The sequence below is a fragment of the Antechinus flavipes genome, chromosome 2 (assembly GCF_016432865.1).
Source record: "Antechinus flavipes isolate AdamAnt ecotype Samford, QLD, Australia chromosome 2, AdamAnt_v2, whole genome shotgun sequence".
NCBI lineage: Eukaryota > Metazoa > Chordata > Mammalia > Dasyuromorphia > Dasyuridae > Antechinus > Antechinus flavipes.
Genome location: NC_067399.1, coordinates 335,150,844 through 335,172,478, shown reverse-complemented (window position 1 = coordinate 335,172,478; position 21,635 = coordinate 335,150,844). Strand labels below are relative to the sequence as shown.

Sequence of the window (21,635 nt, the reverse complement as noted above, 5' to 3'; positions counted from 1 at the left end):
AATATCAATCTGATAGTTTTGATGATTACCGCTATATAAGAAAAATACAAAGAGTTCTGCAAAAAAAAAGAAAAAATACTTAGACATCTATAATTATAGAAACATTTAGAGTTGGAAGAGATTTTCAGGCCATTGAATTCAACCTCTCATTTTATAGATGAAGAAATTGAAGCCTACAAATGTTAAGTCAACAGCCCAAGGTCACACTGGGAATGTTTCAGGCAATAGTTGAACTTGGCTTTTTCTGACTTCAAGTTATCTTGCTACCTTAAATTTTAAAACAGAACAACAGTCACTTCTGAAATAGAAAAAGGTGTAGGTATGTTTAAACTATAGAATCAATTAGGGTTGTAAGTGGCTAGCCACAGATTAGAATTAGAGAGTGTTCTTGGTCATGTCATCCAACTCCCCACTTCTACAGATAAAACTCCCAAGTCCTCTTTCTACTACAGGACAATTTATTTTTCTGAGATTTTTTCACCTGAGCTGAATTTGAGTTCCACAGAGAAATGCTTGGCTAACTGCAACTCCCACTTCCACTAACATCACTAGATTGCCTCTCAAAAATATTCTTATTTCTGTTATCTGAGAAGAAATGTGTGCCCTTAAATGGAAATAATGATGAAATAAGAAAGAAAAATGGTGCTTTCCTTCATCATTTGAGGGGGGAGAGATGGAAAATAAAGTATGTCCCCTTTTCTCCTCCGCATTAACAAGTACACATTAAATACCTATACCAAGTTTCATGCACTTACTAGACACAGGAGGTACGAGTACAAGGATGGAACAATGGGCTCATTTGTTTTTCATAGTGAGCCAACACGTAATTATGGAGGATCTAAGTACTTAAAATGTATGCACACCCACACCCCACACATCCCCTAAAGTCAGTAAAAACAAACAGATACAATAAAAACAAAGTTTGGTGGGAAAGCACTGAGTCATTGGAGAGAATGGGAAATGTTTCTTGAGGATAGGTGGCTCCGTGATAAATTGAAGAAAGGGATTCTGTGAGATGGATGTGGAGAACATTCTAGGGCTAAGGGAATGGATTCAAACTATAGGTGAGCAGGGAGATAACTCACACTTAGGTGAACAGCATAATCACTGGCAGGTTGTCTAAAATTCTTTAAAATTTTTGTGAGGTTCATGTTTATTTTGCTATCCCCCCACCATGAGATGTAAAGCATTGGCCTATAATGTATAATACACTGTGTTTTCCCTTTGTGGTGAATCTCAGATTCTTTTGCAGCTCAGCTTCCATTCCTTTAGGAAGAAGGATCTCTTTGCCTTCTGATCCAGACTTCTTTGTCTCATATGTCCTATTCCCCTTCACTTCAGAAGCCATCTTGTATGATGCCATTTTATTTTCTTCACAGCTCATTGGCAGGAAACATCTAAGATGAGTAGTTATACTTTGTCAGCATTTAGCATAATGCCTGGCACAAAATGGACACAATGGTGAATGCTTTATTTATGCTTTTGTACCTTTCAAGAAAAGTAAAAGTAATTGGTGTTTACCTCCACTGAAACTTTTAAGACTGGACTTTTCTTTACACATGATTCTTTGATTCTTCTGTTGTACAAAAGTCAGTGATTTCTCTGCTTCCCATTTCTGTGGATAGTACTTTATCCTCTCTGTTCTTTTGAATATATTGCTATTATAAAATGAGGCATGGTATGTAAATTAAATAAAATGTTTTTCATACTTTTTTTTTGGCTTGGTTTTTGAAAAAATTGTTGGGAGTTTTTAGGTTGATGTTTTTTAGTAAACAAATTTAGGTTGGGTGTGTTGACACATCTGTTGTTCGTACCATGTGGAGGATGTTTCCAGTGAATGGCTTGAGTTCAGTGCTAAGCTCCCCAATGGTCAAAGCCAAGTGGGTGTCCACATTAAGTCTTGAGTACCAATGTGGTGATTCCTTGGGAGGGGAAAGGGCATGTGTATGGTAGGGGACCTCCACAGGCCCAGGGTGGAAGCAAAGCAGGTCTATGTTCTCTTGCTAATTAGCAGAGAGACCAGGGGCCTTTAAGTGGTCACTATACTTCCAGCTTAGGTGATATAGGAGACTTAGGTTAAAAGAGAAAAAAGAAAATTCAGCATACTATGTGGACACTCAGAACATTTATATTGCCTTAGTTTCTTCTTATGGCAGCTTAAATGCCTCATAAATGGAGCTGTATTTACATATTTGGCAAGCAGGACAACATTTATAATGAATTGTAGAATACACAAAGCACTATAATGACCTTATCAATTCATAGCTCCAGTACTGTGGCATACGATCTTAGGATTTCATTTTAGAGGGAAAAGGCTACTTTCCTTCCTCAAATTAGGGCCAGTGTTTACAATACAACTTTGACTAGCATTACTGGAATTGATGGTGTAAGAACTTGTAAGAAGAGACTATAATAAACACACTGAAAGACGGGGGGAAAGAGATGGAGAAATGGACAAATGAATAATATTTGTGTCTGGAATTCAATCATACACATATACCCTACTTAATTCTTGGTCTAAACCTTCTACTCTCTTCCTACCTGAATAGTGAAGATGTCATAGAAATAGCTTGTAGATTTATAATTCTCTTAGAAACTATGTAACTATAATATTTTATAGATGAGTAAACTGAGGCCCAGATAGGTTGAGACTTTACCAAGCTGGGATTTGACTGCAGTGCCTCTTCCAAACAGGTAATTGATTGATCAGGACAATGAACCTGAAAACTGATGGGTCTTATGTGAAGTGACTAGAAATGTTATAATGATAACTGCCAAATTTTTATTTTTCTTTACCTTTAATTGAACTGCCACCCATACAGTCATTGCAAGGTCTCAAAGTGGATTTTAAAGACAATCATGAAAATGTGGACTCTTTCCCATAAGGTCATTATTTTCCCTCCTCTTGCTTATTGTCAAGATCCCATTAAATAACGTGGATGCTATAACTTTGGTCATAAGGTGTAACAACTTCTTAATAGAGAGGAAGGAGGTCTCCATTTTTCAGAATAATGAGAAGGTAAGAACTAGATTAAGTTTACTACTGTGATCTTTTAGTTTCGTTAAAAAAAAAATTGTATGTGGGAGCTATGTGTATATGAGAAAACAGTCTATGTTCCAGGCTTTTTAAGTTTCTTGGATTTTATAATCATCAGTGAATAAAAGATTATTTTAAAGACTATAAAAATATACTTTGAGATAGTTCTTGAATTTTTGGAGGGCCATTTTGGAAGCTTTTGGTAAAAGCTTTTTTTTTTTTTATATCACATCACCTCAACAATTTTGATAAAACTGTTTGTAATGAAGGTAAATTGCAGACTGAAATTTCCTTTGGCCCTTTAAGCACTCTGCAAATCTTCAACCTTATATAAGATGCTTAATGGCAGCTGTACTCACATGTTAGCAGCTTAACTGAATTCAGTCATGTGGACATTTGAAATGGGGAATTTGATTCCTGTGGGAAGATATAAATTTCAGGATATGAAAATACTAAGATTCCAATGAGTAATTAAATATTCTGTGGGCAGTATCCCAAAATGTAGGGAGGAAAAGATATTGCTTGACAGGTATTTATTCTCTTAAATCCTTGACCTGGCAAAAAAAAATCTTAAAAAATAAGGCTGAAATAACTCTCGGATTCTTCTCCTCTTTGCAAGTATGATACCAACCAATTGTATTCTGGTAAGCATTTAAACACTAGTTCTCTTGGGGGCAAAAATGCATGATATTGTATTATTACACATTTAATGTGTATTAAAATTAGCACTACATAATGATCCTTCCTCTATTAAGAATGTTAGAGAAAATATTAATCTAGATAATCAACAGAACAAATCAAGTCTTGATGGGTAAAATTTGCTAATTTTTTTTTTTTAAACTGAGGCAATTGGGGTTAACTGACTGGCCCAGGGTCACACAGATAGGAAATGTTAAGTGTCTGAGGCCAGATTTGAACAGGCCTCCTGACTTCAGGGCCTGTGTTCTATTCACTGTGCCTCCTAGCTGCCCCGTGTTTGCCAATTTCCAAGGAGTAAATGACCACACCGAAAAATTATCACTGAGTTGGCCTCCAGATAGCATCTAGTTTCTTCAAGAAACACTTTTCTCACAAGAAGCTGTGAGTGAAGGTGTTACTCGATTTCTGGAGGTTCAGAGAGGTGGGGAATTGTCCAAGATCATCCAACCTTTGCATTATGTAACAAATTTGTGTTTACAGCTTCTTAGTCTCCTGAAAACTCAACACAGTGCTTTGCCAACACTCCGTGGTCAATAAACACATACTACTTGAATGAGTGTGTTTCTGCTATTTTTAGAATGATGAAAGGGAGCCTTTGACAAGACGGGGACGACCCTGGATTTGAACAGGCTAAACAGAACACACTCTGATAGATTAGCCTACCAAGGTAGAAAGGCCTATCATTCAGACCTTGTGACTTCCTGCTGCCAGAGGTCCACCTGCTTACATTTGGAAAGTAGAAGCACCTGCTTTGGGTATCCAGGATGTTAAAAAAAAAAAAAAAAAGTACAAAATGAATCTTGGTCACATGTAGCCTATTCCCATGCTGGTAGGGAGGATGATGGAATGGCAGCAGAGGGAGTAGAAAGTGCTAAAGAATCGTAAATTTTACAGTGTTGGTACTTTTAACGTGAAGACTTTGTATTCCCTGTTGTCACTACTATGTGGTTTAATGACTTTAATGCACTAAAAAGACATGGACAAGAATAGCACAAGATGAGAGATGTGGATGGGTACCAAACAGCAAAAACCCAGTTCCATTGATATACTGAAAGAGCCACTGTAATCAATACTGTTCAACACTTAGAACAGATTGAGTTTTTACTCCACAGAGGATTCAATCACACATTAGAAGATTAAACTTACAAAATTCAGTGTTGCAAAGAAGGCAGATTTTTTAATAAGAAAAAACAACACACTGGAAGAGCACATGCCACAACTAGATTCGTGTTTCTGTACCAACCCAATCGACTATACATTTTAACAAAAAATGAAAACAAAAACCCTGCGGCATCACTTTATAAAGTGTGAAAAGTCTTATAAAGTTAACTTATAAAAAACATAGCAATCTGTCTTTTGGCATTTACTGTACATTAGTCAAAAAGCTCAAGCTAAAGCCCAGATTTTTAAAAAAATCGAAGTTTACATTATTCATTTTAGAGAAATAATTTCAAAAAATATGCACAATATGAAACCACATCCATGCAACAGAATAATTTTTTTTTAAAAAACCTTTTCTAACTACTTATAAAAAAAGGCAGACAAATACAAGACACTTTACATTTAGAACTGACTAGTATCAAATTTCATTGTATCTGGTTATCCAGCAATTTTGTGCTAAACACCTCAAATGTGATTGTGTCTATCAGTTTTATCACAAAGTGTGCATGAGAGGTTTTGAACCATTAAGGGACATTTTATTCCCTAAGCTATTTACTTTTACCATACATACTGTAGTGAATACTACTGCTCAATAACTGTTGGCTACATGGATAACTACTTTTCCCTTCTGTAAACTCATCTTATGAGTTTTAGAAATAGAGAGTCAGCATCCACAAAAATGCTGGGCTCTTCTGCACACAATTTTAGAAAGTTAAATGTGAACAGAAACCATCGAGTTTTGTCAGAGCAACGAAAGTCTCATACAGAAGAACTGGTGCTCTGAAGTCTGACCCAATCCTCGTCCCAGTGGAAGAATATCATATGACATAATACCTCCCTTGAACTGTGTGTCACTTGCCATGAACCACACATCCATCCCGCCATAGTGGCTCTATTATTCCCTAGAGAGACAGACCCCAGTTCATGGCACGTGAACATCAGCTGATGGTGCCTAATGGAAAAGCTACTTACATTAGGATTGCAAGCACTAGGGGTCCCAAGGCTTGAGCACCCATGCTGAATGTATTGGTATTGGATGCACCCGAGCACGCATCCACTCTATGTTGGGGGGGGCCATTAGTATACCTCAGCATGGGATAAAATGATCGGGCAAAATTGTTGGCTTGAGTGCAACTGTAGTCTTCTTCTGAAGAAGGGATCATGCAAGCTAGAAGCAATAAGAGGAGGAAAAACAATTGGAGGGGTAGGGCTGCTCTAAACACCCGGTAAAGGAAGGAGCGTGGCCTGGAGCTGATCAGAGTTGAGGCAGGATCAGAGAGATGTTCCACTCTGTAAATAAAACATGATGATTGATTAGCAATAAGGTTCAAAGAGCAGAACACCCAGTGAAACTTCTTATTCCCCAAATTTTGAGTTCTAAAAGTGTTTTTTTTTTTTGTTTTTGTCTTTTTTTTTAAGGTACTGACCCAAGTTAATCTCAGCCACATAACTTCCTGCTTTTATGTTTTAATGAGATAGATTGGAATCAAAGAATTCCATCCAAGGTAGGAAAAAAATGCTAAGAATAGAAATAGAGACATAATTTACAAGGAATTATAAACATTAAGAGAACAGAATACTAAAGTGGAGGAAGTGTCAAATCATACACAAATTTCAGTTTTTGCATTGACAGTTATTGGTGGGTAGAGAAAAGAATAAGAGAGAATAGACATTTCCCAAGTCAATTAATTGGAATGAGATCATTCTACCTGCTGTTTTTCTTGTTCTTTTCTTCTGTAATTCTCTCTGCTTCAACCTGTTGGGATGAAAAGGATCTAATTAATAAGTTGAAGACACTTTAGTCAAAGTACAGACCTGATGGGATTTGAAATGGGGGCAAACCTATATGACTGCTTTTCTCTTCTTCAATGTATATTAAGAAAGAGAGGAGTTCAATTTGAAGAAAAGAATGGATTTTTTTCACCCTAGAAATGGCTGTGGCATAAAGATAACAGGCACCAATAAATTGTTTTTAAAAATAACTGAGAAATATTGAAAGCCTTTTCACTTTTCATTTTTTGATAAAATTCCATCTGAAAATAAATTCAATACTATGTTTCAGCACTTCAATTAATTTTTTGTTTGTTTTTTGCTGAGGCTATTGGGATTAAATGACTTGCCTATAGTCACACAGTTAGGAAGGGTTAAGTGTCTGAAGTCAAATTTGAACTCAAGTCCTCCTGACTTCAGGGAAGATACTCAATCCACTGTGCCACCTAGCTGTCCCACTTCAATTAATTTTTAAAGTACTTATTTTTCCCCCCTAAGTCTTTCCAGTTTGCTCCAAAAACAAAGCATAGAGTTAGGGATTGATAAGAGAACCTGTTAATTTGATTGGCATGTGTACAGTCTAGCTTTCTCAGCAGCACCTGTCAAATGAGTACTAATCTAGTAATCTGAAAATTTGACTGTTCAAAACAAAATAGCTTTCATGATGGTCTCTAAGGCCCTTTCTGCCTCTAAATCTAAGACATTATAACTTGGACTAAGGGACTAGACATACTAGATGACTGCTATCTGAAAGGATGCTCTGGGAAAGAGACGTTACACTTATTCTCCTTGACTCCAAAGGGCCGAATTAAGACTATGTATGGATTGGGTTTCATTAACTTCTTTGTAATTAGATCTAAAAATGAAATGAGCTGTAATACTGTGTGTTTCATGGAACTTGTAAGGAGTGCTTCCTAAGGCTCTGTCATCAAGGGAACATTTAGTAATGCAAATTCCATTATCAAAGAAAAAGGTTTTTCTTTTACCGTCTCCTGTGCAGTAGGCATGGACTTCAATGATAAATGAAGGTCACCACTGTCTACATCATCGAAAGCTGTCAATGTTGTATCCTCATCCTGAAATCCAGAAAGCAAGCTTAAGTGGGAAGAACTTCTAGCAAACATCACAGAGTATAACTCAATGCAACTGTGAACCCAGTACAAATGCCAAAACACAAATGGCTAAAGCATTTTTGGGACACAAAAGCTTGCAATCTTCCTCCTCCCTGGTCACAAAGAATGTGGACTGAATCCACTTCAATGCAGTCATGGTCTCACAACTGCATGCCCTTCCCCCTTGATGAAATCCACCTCTCCTTTTTCCTTATGTGCCACTTTTTCAGTTTCTTTCCATAATCCTTCACAGAGGAAGTATACTAATGCTCTAAAAAGTCTTTGTTTTATCATATATTGGACAGTGCAATGCTTTGGGGTCATCACTGGCTCATCATCTCTTTTAATCATGAATCAGGAAGTCCTCATACTGTATCTCACCTATAAATTATGCTTGGTAGTATGACAACCTCCCACTTTGCAAAGCTGAAATTACTGTATATAGATGTAAATATAAACCATCATTCATCATCATTATGAATTCAGAGCTGAATTCAAAAGCATAACTCGACTCCAAAAAGAAATCTACTGTAATAAAAAGGATATAGCTTCTTAGCTCTCTTAAGTAGAAAACTGAAAGCCCTAAGTACTTGACAGAGGAAGCTATAGTTTGGGGCAGGGCTGGTTTTCCTAAAACTACTCTGGATGCTACTTTATTTCTCAGAAATCAAGTCAGCTGAAATGTACAGAGGGATGAAGATTATTACTGCATGTGTTTGTATCTATTTTCTATGGGTGCATAATTAGTGTTTAAAAGAGTGTGGAGCAGAACTTTTATTCCTTTAGATCAGACTTAGGCTCAGCTAATCATTATAGATAGTATACAATGTATTTATATTTATTCTAGGCAATTGCAAGTGTCCTTTAGAGTAAATACTTTAGAACATGTCTTACAGAGTACCATTTTTTCCTTTACCAGTTTATCCCCAAGCCCTGATGCCATTCTTTGTGAACCTCACTTCCCCTTTTATAGTAGCCAAAACAAGCATGTATGAGATGGCTACCTGAGTCCAGTCTAGATTTGGAAGTAAGCAAGATCAAATCTTGTTTCAGTTTCCCTATTTATAAAATGAGGATAACAATGGTACTTAAATTACAGGGTTGTTGTGAAGACATGAGATATCAGGCAAAGTACTTTGCAAACTATTAAGTGGTAAATAAATGCCAAGTGTTCCATGTGACAGACTGATATGAATACAAAGATGAACTTGTAACGATGGATACACTGGGGCTCCTAGATATAAATGCTACCTCAAAGTAAATCTGAAAGCCTCCAAAAGAGTTTCCCAATTTTGTCTCCCTGGGAGTAATAGCATCCCCTTTATATCCCATCCTCTTTGTTCAAATCCTTTTGCCAAGCAGCCACACAACTAAGCCATTTAGCATGTACTCTGACCGTCAACAGGTTTCTATTTCCTTGAGGAAGAAGACTTAGTGACAAGTGCTCTAGATGACTAAGTGAGGAGACTTAGAATCAAATCTTAATTCTAGAACATTGTAGGGCAGTCTAACTTTTGGAGTTTCAGTTTAGTCCTTGATAAAAGACCAACCCTTACAGTATCTCCCTCTTAGGGTTATTGTAAAGAAAATATTTATAAACCCTCAAATGCTCTATAATTGTGAGCTTTTGCTCTAGTTAGGTCAATGTGACAGCGAGAAGGGTAGAAACAACTGCACTGAAAGTGACCTGGGGACTATAAGAAGTCCATTTATCTTACTTAGTCTTTGTATAATCACTTCAATTTCCTATCTTGGAAAGACTTCCATTAACTCTTGTTGCTCTTTCTGTTTTTCTTCCATGTATTGATAATATTGGGTCATATTATTGATTTTTAAACACAGCATTCATTTTGATTTTTTTAATTAAAGCTTCTTATTTTTTTATTAAAGTTTTTTATTTTCAAAACATACATGGATGATTTTTTTAACATTAATCCTTGAGTAACCTTGCATTCCAAATTTTTCCCTCCTTCCCCTTCCCTCCTCCTCTAGATGGCAAGTAATCCAATATATGTTATAAATTAGCATTCACTTTGAACAAAACAGATCAAGACTTTTTCTCTGAATCTCTACATATTATGTTGAATCTCTCTTTACAGAATAAGTTGACTCACCTGGCTTCCTCGTAAAGATTCTAAATCTTGGGTAACTTGATCCAGTAACTGGTTGAGTTTCTTCCCAATGACATGAATTTTTTCATCAGCTTCAATATAATCTTCTCCACCTCTTTCAGCAAGCAAGTACTTTGAGATCTCCTGGAGAGAACTTACTTGAAGCTGGTGCTCCAACAGTTCCTTTTCTAGTTGCTAAAAATAAACAAAAACTGGAAGATGTAAAGGGAGAGCAGTTTATCTGACAGAGGAACAGGGAGGAAAGGGTGGGAAGAGAGGCTACCATTGCTTTTTAAAATATTTTCAAAACACTTCCATAGTTTTCAACATTCACCCTTGCAAAATTTTTTGTTCCAAAATTTTTTCTCCTTCTTTTCTCACTCCTTCTCCTAAATGGCAAGTAATTCAATATATGTTAAACATTTGAGGCTACCATTTCTGCACATAAAAATGTTAGAACCATATTTTCTAAAATAGTATTATCCTCCCAAAAAGATATTCCCATTCATTTTAAATACAAATTACTGATATTCTAGTGTCTTGCATATTAGTAGGAGTTTCATAAATATTTGCACTAGATTAGTATACTAATTTTGGTTTGTGTTTGTAAGTACACACATGTATATTCTTATACAGAATATAAACATTGATCTTCTGAGCTTTCTAAAGATAAAACCTTTTTCTCTCAGGCAAATAGGTTGGCAGGCAATTTTTCTTGTCTATTTAGATGTTTTAAAATTTAATTTCCTCAAGAGTTTCAGGAATCATTTTATTTTTGGTAGGTTCTACTATAGTCTTACAAACTATTTAGAACTCAGAGATATTAAATGGAGATCTTGAAAGAAAACATTGTGCATAGATAGATGATCTTACATGTAACACATTCAAAAAATATAGAGGAGAGTCCATCAAGCTGGTTTAATTGCAAGAAGAAACGGTAAGCCATCTCAAAAAAAAAAAAGTTTAAAAATGTCATTCTGGGCCTCCGTGTTTGCAGCTGAAAAGCATAAGTGAAAGATTTCACCTCAGCCTTTTGTTAGTGAATTAGTCAGAGACCAAGAAAATCTTTGGCAACTAGATATCTGACAAAGGTGATGCTGCAAATTAAAACTGAAGGGTGTTTGGCAAGAGAACCTGAGAGAAAACTACTGTACAGTGCTGATCCGTCCAATCCTGATCTCAAGCTACTAAGCAATGAGAATCTCAAATTTACCCCCAAACAAAAACCAAAATGCTATGTCTATTAAAATCATCTAGCTAACATTGTAGTATCTTCCATTTCCTGAACTGGATGAATTGGAACACTGACTAGAGTATTAAAGTAAGTGATGAAAAAATCCTTTTGATTGCTAGGCAGGAAACTCATGAAATGTATACCTATTGTTCCTCTCTTATTAAGCATCAGGGAGTCTTATTATATCCTATCAGTTTCTTTGAGAAATAAAGGAAAAGTTACTACAGTTAAGAGAAAAGAGTATTGTACCATAAAAGTAATACTCTCAGGATAACCCAAAGCATGCTGGAAGGGCCTGGAAAGCAATCCAGAATCTTTATGTGAGGACCCTTATTAAGCAATAGCAAGCAATTTATTTTATTATCATGTTTTTTGGCAGACTACCCAGAACCAAGTTAATAACCAGACCCCAGCAGAAAAAGCACTTTTAAATGAAGTACAAAGCTTTTTCACCAAATTCTAAATACCCCACAAGAGGTAAACGGTTCAATGGTGGTACATTTGGGCCACAAAATACTATAAAAGCAATAAAAACTAACAGGAATACAAAGAAATCTGAAAAAAAAAACTTTAAGACATGGATAGTGAATGGAGAAAGAATTCTGATAAGGATTTAGAGGGAATGTCTGCCAGGGGAATAAATACAAATCTTAACTATAATTTATATTTTTAAACTAAATATTGAAAAAAATGTAAATACCATGCATACAAAATTCAGTTGTTGTAAGTTGATATTTCATTGCTAAATTTCTTTTAAAAAAAAAAAGAAAAAAAATGTACCATCAGCTCTTTTTGACATTCCAAGATGGTATGGGGATCTGCGTTTGGATCCATCACTTGGGCCTTACATCTCCGATTTTCTGCACTTGCTAGCCACAATAGGAGGCTCTGACTTAACTGATGAAAGTCCTGAGGGTAAATAAACAAACAGGTTCATAAATCTCCACAGCAGAAGAAAATAAAGTACCTATTGATAGGGAGAATGATAGGCTAAACAAATTGTGGTATATGAATATAAAGTAATACTGCTACTATATAGAAATAAAAATCTTGTGGAAAGTTACAAAAATACACACACACACACACACATATATATATAAACACACACATACATACAAACACATAGATACGTATATATTTCTGTCATCACAGAATTTTAAAGCAGGCCTCTCAGCAGCCAGTTCATACTACACCAAAAACTGATCCCTACAAATGGTCATCTTAAGTATCTGGACTTTGAATGAAGAGTGTACCTGTATAGACAGTTTTGCCCTGTAGTACCAAGCCTAATTTGTTTCTTTGCAACTTCTACTTCTGGGGTAAAAAAAAAAAAAAAAAACAAAAACCAGGTCTAATGGCTTCTTCCTTAGGATAAATCTTTCAAATATTTGAAAACATCTCTGCCCCCCTTATCAAATTTCATTGTCTTAGATCTGGCTAATGCTTGGCTTTGGGGATCTTGGTCTCTGTCTTCTAGAATATCAGCTGCCAGTGACCCATTATATACAACTCCAATTGGCAATACCATCTATATTTTTATTTCAGTCAATAATTAAAAAAAAAAAAAAAAAGCAATTAAGCAAGATAAGGCCAAGCACAGATTTCTGAGGTTCTTGACTAAAGATCTGCAAAGTTGACACTGAACTTTTAACAAACAGAATGATCATTCCACCAGTTCCAAATGTACTTAACTGTAGTACTGAGTTGGACCACATCTCTTCAGCTTTTCTACAAGAAGAGTGTGAGATACCTTATCAATTTTTTTTATTGTCTTTTTTGATTAAAAAAAAAAAAAAGACAAATTCAAACCAAATAGCCCAGTCTAGAAAGCAAGAAAAGCAAAAAGGTGGGAGTAGGGGGTGCAGTGAGGGGAAGAGAAGCAAAGAGGTAAAGTGGATTGGCCCTTACGATAATAGTGCTCTCAACTCAGAAAGCTAAATATCTTCAATTAGTGTGATGGTTACTTTTGGACCAACAGGATTAAATAATGAAGCACTCACCTAGTAAAAATATTGGCTTTGTGGGTTTAAAAAAAATTCTATTCAATGTGGCTGTGGAAACAGATCTGTTGGCACTGGCTATGAAGCTTTAGGGACTATTTAGTCCAATTTACTTGAATAACAACTGAGAAAGACATTTAAAAGACTTCAAAAGAGATACGTCCAGGCTGGACAGCCAGTAAGCCGTAAAGCTTTCCAGCCTTTAACTTCTTTCTAATACATAAGTGGCAATGCTCGGGGTCTCTGGAGTTTTTTGTATACCAAGGACAAGCCCCATGACAAATAAGAATGGTTAAATCTACCTATTGGAAAATACTGACCCTTCACTTGGACTGGGTGAAGGAGGGATGGAGGTCAGGACCAGTGGCTTTAGAAGCAGGCCATGCTTTCCTTGGGGACTCCTGTAGCACATCACAGTTGCAAATATACCAAAGCCCACTGCTTATTACCTTGAGCACCTTAACTGCTAAAATGCTGCAAAAACCTGCTCATTAATAGCCATGCACTTGTGTGAGAAAACATGGCCACAGAACAACATGTACTGGGACCCTCTCAACTGGTCGTGTACCTGGCATTGCATGAGGGAATGCTGCAAGCTCTCTCTCCAGCTGTCCAACAAATGATTTGCCTTTTCCCAGAGCAAATTCAGCTGCCGGAGTCTGTTCTGGAGTTCTTTTGATTCAGTGTTATCTGGCTGCTGGAATTTCTTGCTGCTCAAGTTGATGGAGACCACTAATGCCTTGTAGTTATCAAAGGCTTTTAGTATATCCTGACAGTGAAAAGGTGAGAAGGAGTAAAGAAAAAAACAGTTTAAGGCCCGCCCAGGGGAAGAGTAGTGCTGGTGCTCTCTTTGAAAGTTAACAGGAAAGAGGTCTGCCAAGTCCCTCATCCCCACCCCCACGGAGACAGATATGGGTACCTCCACCTCCCCTCAGGACTGGTTGAAAACAGTCAGGTGAGGAGCAAGCCTGGAGAGGTCATGAAAATGGGCAGGGATCTCCAGCCAGTGAGAGCTGTAATGCAAATCAGCCTCTCCCAAGCCTTAAAGGGAGTTAGTAATAATAGATCAAGCTGACCTCCAGCTCTGCTTTCCAGTTAGAAGCCCTAATGAAACTTTTCTGACAGGATAGAAAATGCCTGTGTATGAACACACACACACACACACGTATGTGTAGATATGTAAAGATATCTATATAGATATATGTCATTTCTATTAAGCCTATAAAACATAATCACCCCACTTCATAAATAGGGAACTCTGCTATTTAACTATGTATGACATCTTTATCAAATCTATGAAAAATCATCTATATCACATTTTTACTAAACTTATTAAATATCATCAGTTCACCTTGTATAAATTGCAAATTTAACCTTATATAAGAAGACTTTTTTTGTTTTTTACTAGACCTGTGAAATATCATCACTAGAGAACTTCACTCTGAGCCATAAACTCACAATGATCTAAATCAGAGAAAATTAGATCACATCATTTAAGCCTTGAAGGAATCTGAGGTTTGAATCCCACTTTGCTGCTTATTACCTGTATAAGCTTGGGCACTCTCTAGGCCTTAGTAATTTCACCTGTCTGAATTAGAACACCTCTCTGGGCCTTTCATCTATCAATCTAAGATTAGATGATAGAACATTAGAGAGTTAGCTTCTCAATAACTTCTAAAATTTTTAAAATCTTTTTAAACTCTGAGTGTTAAACTTTTAAGTTGAAAATGCCTACAAATAATTTAAAGCACATATAAAGTATTAATGAAATTATCAATGCAGCATGGTATAGCAGACTAAGTGTTAGAATTAACCTGGGTTCAAATCCCACTTAAGATACACACACATTTTATATATATAAAATCATTTGTGAATTGGGAATAATCCTTGTTCTACGTATCTCACAAAGCTGTTGCGGAAGAGTGTCCCTGGAAACATAAGCCATTATTATTATAATTATTATGTCCTAGAGAGTTAAAGTTAAAGAAAATGCAATTGTATGTGTTTGTACAACAGAAGCAGAGCATTAGGTTCACCCACAAATTCTGACTACCCCACCTTCCAACCTAGCGAACGTACTTTTAATTTCTTTACTCTGAGCTCCGTTTCCTGGATGTCAGTTGCAGGCTTTGCCACCTCCAGCTCTTCCAGCTCAGTTTCTGTTCCTTTCAGCCAAAGGGTGACATCATTGATATCTGAGTCCAGCTGCTGCCACTGTTGCAAATTTTGTTTTGTTCTAAGTTTATTACGAAGATCTTGGGCTTGAATGAGCTCCCAACTGTCAAATATACCTGAAGTGACAGGTAAGCAGCAAAATGCAAAAAGGTGAATGCAAACAAAATACTCAACAAAGAAGATTATAATCTTGGCTTTAAGCCTGGGTCCCACCCATCAGCTTCATGTGGAGCTATGTTCTTAAAGGAGTGGAAGTTTGGATGACTTTCCTTGTTATCTGATGGAGGGACTTTGCACTTTCTTTCCAAGAAAGTCCTCTACAAGACTAAGACTGAAAAAGCCCCAATCAAGATCAGCATTGCAGCTCATGATGGTTTGGGGAAATCTTTTTTTGTTTTTGTTTTTTTGCCCTTGCGAGAAGATATGACCTCTATAAAAACAAAACAAAACAAAAAATACCCCTATGAAATGAAACAAAAAATAAATGCAACAAGGAGGGACAAAGTGCTGTGAGATGTCCAAGAGAAGAAAATTTATTTTTGACTGGGAAGATGACATTTGGATTATTCCATAAAGACTATATAGTAAATATTCTACTAGAAATTGGGAGAAGGATGGAACTCTGAGCTTAGGAGAATTGACACGTTCAGAGACAGGAAAGGAGGGACAAAGTAGTATAATTTGACTAAACTGCATGAAGAATAGCATATAACTATAAAGATAAATTCTAATCAAAACATATACACACAATGTTTAATATCAAGATGAGAAATTTGGACCTGAACTTGTAAATCTTCACTAAAGAAAGGTTTTTAAGCAGTGAAGTCTTTTGTTTGGAAATGTACATTAGGAAAATTTAACTGGTTGAAAAGGGAAGTGACTTGTCCAAGATCACACAGTAGAACTAGGTTTTGAACCCAAGGTGCCTTTCAGCCTTAACTTATGTGAACAATGAACTGGAGATACAAAGAGATTAGAAGCAAGGATACTAGTTAGGTGTTTACTGAAATAGTCAAGACAAAATAATGTATACAGGCTTTTTGGTATGTATGTATGGTAGTGATGGGAATTCATTCATCCATTTAAAAATACTTATAAAATCTACTAAAATGCTCTGGGCTAGGCACTGAGGGAAACAAAAAGGTCAATAATAGATTGTTCTCTTAGAAATACAGTAGGACTTTTAACTTTTTTTTTGTTAAATACCTTTTTTGATAGATTAGCAAAGTCTTTGAGCTCCTCTCAGAAATGTATGGAATAAAATATATATAATATGTATATGCATAAAATAAAATACACAGTATTACAAAGAAAACAGATTATATTAAAATAAAGATGTAACTTTTCCCCTCTATCCAAGTTTATAGACCCTGTGAAATCTATCCTTGGACCTTAAGTATTTCTTTACAGACATATCACACAAATTCAACCTATATCACTTGGTAGCCAATTGAATATGAGAATAGGAGAAAGAGAGAGAAAGAGAGAGAGAGAGAGAGAGAGAGAGAGAGAGAGAGAGAGAGAGAGAGAGAGAGAGAGAGAGAGAGAGAGAGAGGAGAAAGAGGAAGGGAAAGGGAAAGGAAGAGGGGGAGGAAGGAGAGGGAGAGAGAGAGAGAGAGAGAGACAGAGATAGAGACAGAGAGAGGGTTCCATTGTTCTAAATATGCTAGTGCCATTGATAGAAATAAGAACCTAAGGAAGAAGAGCAGGTAACAAGGTAATTAGGGAATTATTTCAGAGAGTTTTTCAATTAATGTTCTGTCTAATTAGTACAGGTAATTATTTAAATATTATGATTAGTAACTTGTAATGGGAACTGTATTGGAAGACAAACTAATTTTTTTTGCTAGAATTCCCCTGTCATGACTGTCATGATCACTCTGTAAAGCAATTTGGAATTATTTTAAAATAATGACTAAAATATCCACTGCAAGGCTCCAGAGAGTTCAAAGGCAGAAAGAAACGCCCCATATATATCCAAATATTAATTGAAACACATTTTGTGTTGAACAAGAATTATAAACAAAGTGAGTTCCCACTGGTAAGGGAATAAAGGCTTCTTGGAAGCAAGAACTATTTTGGAAGGAAAGGAAAATTTGAAAGGAAAAACTTAAGTTTTTCCTTTAGTGTAGTACTGGGGCACATGGTAAGTACTTAATGCCTGTTGATTGAATGGTAAATGAATTGCACCATAAAAAAAAATAACGAATATGAAAAAGTGACAGAAAAGTAGAAAGACTTATAGAAATTATTACAGTGAAGTAAGTAGAACTAGGATAACATAATGGCTGTAACAATGTAAATGGAAAGAACAATAAAACAAACTGAACCATTGTGGAATTATAATGATCAAGCTTTACTCCAGAAAAGAATTGGGAATATTCACCTCCCATTATTCATTGAAAATGAGAATAGAGGATGGGGGATAGAATTATTTGCATGGGAAATATTGCAGACTTGATAAATGTATTTGCTCTGCTTATTTGTTTTGTTAAAGTTTTTTCTTTTTAAATCTTTGTTAAAGGAAAGGCTTATTGGGACAGATAAGTACATTCAAAAATGACAAATAACAAAAGGTAATTTTTTTTTTTTTTAAAAAGGAAACATTTAAAAGAACTGTATAAGGTTCAACTGTACCTGCTTGTTGTTCTGTATCTGTAAGACCCTTCTGCTCACTAGCATTTAGCATACCAGGTCCTTCTCTCCCATTGTCCACACTATCCATCCCAGGATGTATAAGCTGTTTAACCTAGAATGATTTAATTTTTAAATTACTACCAACAAATTAAGTGTCCCTTGAAGAGTAATTCAACACACATCAATGAATTAGATATTACCGAGCCTTTTCCTCTCAAAAGCAGCTTTCTAATAATACAGATGCATTTATACACATGTAGCATTGCATTGGTTTATGTGCAAGCAGAGCTAATGGTATAAGTAAAGCCTTGGCATTTATATGTATGTAAAGCAGGAAGCAGATGAGAGGATGCTGATGCAATAAGATGGTCAATTTCATTTGCATGCTTCCTAACTTTCTTCATAAATGTACCATGCAAAAAAAAAAAAAAGGTTGAAAACAATTATTGTGCTTACCAGCTTATTATTGTGTTAGCACTTTTACATTTTCACAGTGTTTTACAATTTTTTTAGTTATCCCTCCCAGTCACTCTGTAGAGGTGGTTGGCATTATTATCACCGGGAATTAGAAACATACAGAGTACAAATCAGTTTCCCAGTATCATTCATTACCAAATGTTTATTTTCATTGCACATATTGATTTTTCTGTTATCACAGAGCTGATGGGCTGTTTCTAAATATAATACACCTTTTAGGAAGAGAAGTTTTTTAAGGCTAGTTTTGCCTCTGTGCAGGTCTAAAGAAAAGTCACAAAAATTTGATTCACATGGATTGCCCTTTGGAAAAGGTGACAGATAAAAGCTCTTTCAGAATGGCAATTAAAGGACTCAACTCTTGAAAATGGTTGATGTGGCCACACACTGAGCTGCCTGTAGAGACCAGAGCACAGAAACAATTTGTTTTGAAGCTAAAAGGCTCTACTCCAAGGACACATTTTTCAACAGTCATTTCTTAATGACTATATATAAGGAGTTCTTAACTTGAGATATATTAACTTTTAAAAAATATTAACTGATTTCCTTTGCAATCCTATATAATTTGTTTTATGTATCTGAAAACATTCTGAGAAGGATTTCGTAGGTTTCACCAGACTGCCAAGGGGTTCCATGATACAAAACCAGTTATAAATCCCTGGCCTAAAACAAACAATAGGGTAATAAAAAAAACCACGGCACATTAGGAAGAATAGCACTGAACTATACAGCATAAACAAGCTGGGTACTTTTTGAAACTATTTACTCATCTAACAAAGAGGGATGTTTAGAAACTAATGAGACAAATGTGTCAATTACTTTTAGTTTCTTGCCAAGAAAACACTCTTAAAAAGATAACAGTCAAATCTGGATTATTTTTAAAGCCATCAACTCTCATTTCTGTAGCATTTTCAGCTGCATACAAAGTGTATTATTTCTTCACAACAGCCTTGGGAAGTTAAGTGAAAGTACCACTACTCCCATTTACAGATGGAGAAATTAGATTATTTGCCCAAGTTCACATAAATATGGGTATAGGTACCAGGATTTGAACCCTGGTCTTGGGTATCTGCAAGGTGATCATTTTGGATCTTAGGTTGGATTCCCAATCAATCACTCAGAACTCTCCTGAGCTACCTCTACCTCCAGAGCAGATAGACTCAATTTATAATTAGCCCCCAAAAGATATAATTACTAAGGTAAATTTACAGTGCCCAATTCTTTAAGGTTTCATGTGTTGTTCATGTGTTTCAGATTTTTCCAATCTTAGCCCCTTCCACTGACCAGATAACAAAGTTACATTAGCTGTACTTAATTATTAATGTTTTGTGGGCCAAGGAGATCTTCACTTGGTCAATATGATGCTAAAAAGGCCAATGTCACAGGGTTGAGTCACAAATAGACCATTTGAAAAAAATTGTTTTTTGGCCACAGATTGTGCTCCTTACTTAGAAGATTTTTGCTTCTGGCTATAAAGGTGATTTAGGCGTGATGTGGATAATGGGACACATAGCATAAACCACCTGTGAAAAACCAATTCTGGACACAGGCTCTGCATGTGAGTATTCAGAGCACAACACATTATTACTAACATTATTGCAAACAACCATCATGTTTTTATTACTATCCATATTCTACAGCTATAGAAGCAAGCTGAAGACTTACATATTCTGGCTCATATGGGATGCTTGTTTCAGGAGTGATTGGCAGTGCATTCCTATCAACTTCAGTTTGCTTGTAGCAATGTTTTTGATGAGTAGGGCTGTCAGGAGTACGCCATCCATGAGCCTCAGAAATGGATTTACCTGAAACAAACAGGAATAATATATATTCTCTTCTCTTCACTGCAGATGTGACACATAATTGCACCAAAAAAAAAAAAAAAAAGCATTATGAGTAACATGGCATCAGGTTATGGCATAAAAATGAGTTCTGCAGCTTTCCTTGCAAAGCATGCATGTTTGCAAAAGGTCAGTAGTGTCCCAAATGGGAATGAGATGAGTCATGCAGCCGTGGCACATTATTTTCACGAAATGTTGTCAGGATGGGACGGAACACAAAGTTTGCTGCTGAAGTTGGCAGTTTTAGAAGCTGGGGTCGCCAATTGTGATATTAGCCCGCAATGACAACTGATTTAAAGTGAGGATGTTTGTGTGGTCTTTCAGGGATCAAAGAAGTAATGAATGTCAAACCCTGGCTGGAATTATCAAAGGGCCTTCCTCTAGCTCGGGTGCACTCCACAGACCTACTAAGGAAAATCACACCTTTCATTGCTGAAGAGAGATTGTATTGTTTATGTTTAAGTAAGTTTTAGTTTAAGTTTTAGTACCTTTTACCCAACTCCAAGTCTTCTTCCCAGGAGATCACCATAAGCAAGAAAATAGCTTTAAACCAAACCACCAGGGAGGAAAAAAAAAAAAAAAGGCTTGGGCCATGCTTAAAGACTTCAGATCACTAGTGAAGGAAATCCCTTCCACCTTCCCCTAAAGTCTGACCTGCACAGGCCCAGGAAATGAAATATGCATGGTACTGAACTTAACTCTGTTTTTTGTAAGATTTGCTAATGCACATGTGAGTAAATGTGAGTAGTATCGCAGCATAAATACACCATGGTCAAGGACATGATGTCAACAAAAAGGCAAGAAGTCAGACATGACATGTGATAGAAGTTTAGGAACACAGCGTGCGCCACAGGAATGTTGCCATGTTGAGACACATGCATTGGCAGAAGCCTACCAGAAGATGCTTTCAAAGTTTTTGTGGTCATTTTAAGATATGCCTCAGGATTTTCAGTGATTTCTACATCTGAAAAAGAACAATGTCATTTTCCTCACTGAATAAAATATTCAAGTTGACTATTAAAGATAGCAGAACTCTTGTTAGCTGAGAAGGGAAAGCCATCATTTTGATAAAGGATATTTAAAAATAACAAAACTCCAATATTATAGCCAACTCTTGATTATCCATAGCAGTGGGAAGATTGGGTTGGGGCAGAAAAATGAAACAGAAAATTTAAATACCCCATTTCAACTTCTTCCCTAAGCACAGCTACTAATGAGCAAGTGGCTTTCTGTAATGCATGGATCTGAATTTTTATTTTTTGATTCTTTCCCCTTTCTATTCTCCAAAGTAGGAAGTCCAAAAAAAAAAAAAAAAAAAAAAAAATCAAAAATAGCCACAATGTAGAGAAGAGCAAATGGGATGAAATGAAATGGTAAAAAAGCT

General features: G+C 36.1%; 1 protein-coding gene across 1 annotated transcript in view; it reads right to left on the bottom strand.

Moving 5' to 3' along the window:
• Positions 1-4,893: 4,893 nt before the first annotated feature.
• The window catches only part of SYNE2 (spectrin repeat containing nuclear envelope protein 2), a 389,516-nt gene continuing 372,774 nt past the window's right edge, over positions 4,894-21,635 (bottom strand). Inside the window, exons 109-118 of the mRNA XM_051973670.1 lie at positions 21,147-21,215; positions 20,076-20,215; positions 17,937-18,048; positions 15,204-15,415; positions 13,693-13,893; positions 11,905-12,033; positions 9,894-10,085; positions 7,654-7,743; positions 6,607-6,653; positions 4,894-6,187 (exon numbers count right to left, since the gene is read on the bottom strand). Of these exons, the coding sequence (XP_051829630.1) occupies positions 5,866-6,187; positions 6,607-6,653; positions 7,654-7,743; positions 9,894-10,085; positions 11,905-12,033; positions 13,693-13,893; positions 15,204-15,415; positions 17,937-18,048; positions 20,076-20,215; positions 21,147-21,215 (1,514 nt within the window). The 3' untranslated portion in view covers positions 4,894-5,865. The remainder of the gene's footprint in view (positions 6,188-6,606; positions 6,654-7,653; positions 7,744-9,893; positions 10,086-11,904; positions 12,034-13,692; positions 13,894-15,203; positions 15,416-17,936; positions 18,049-20,075; positions 20,216-21,146; positions 21,216-21,635) is intronic.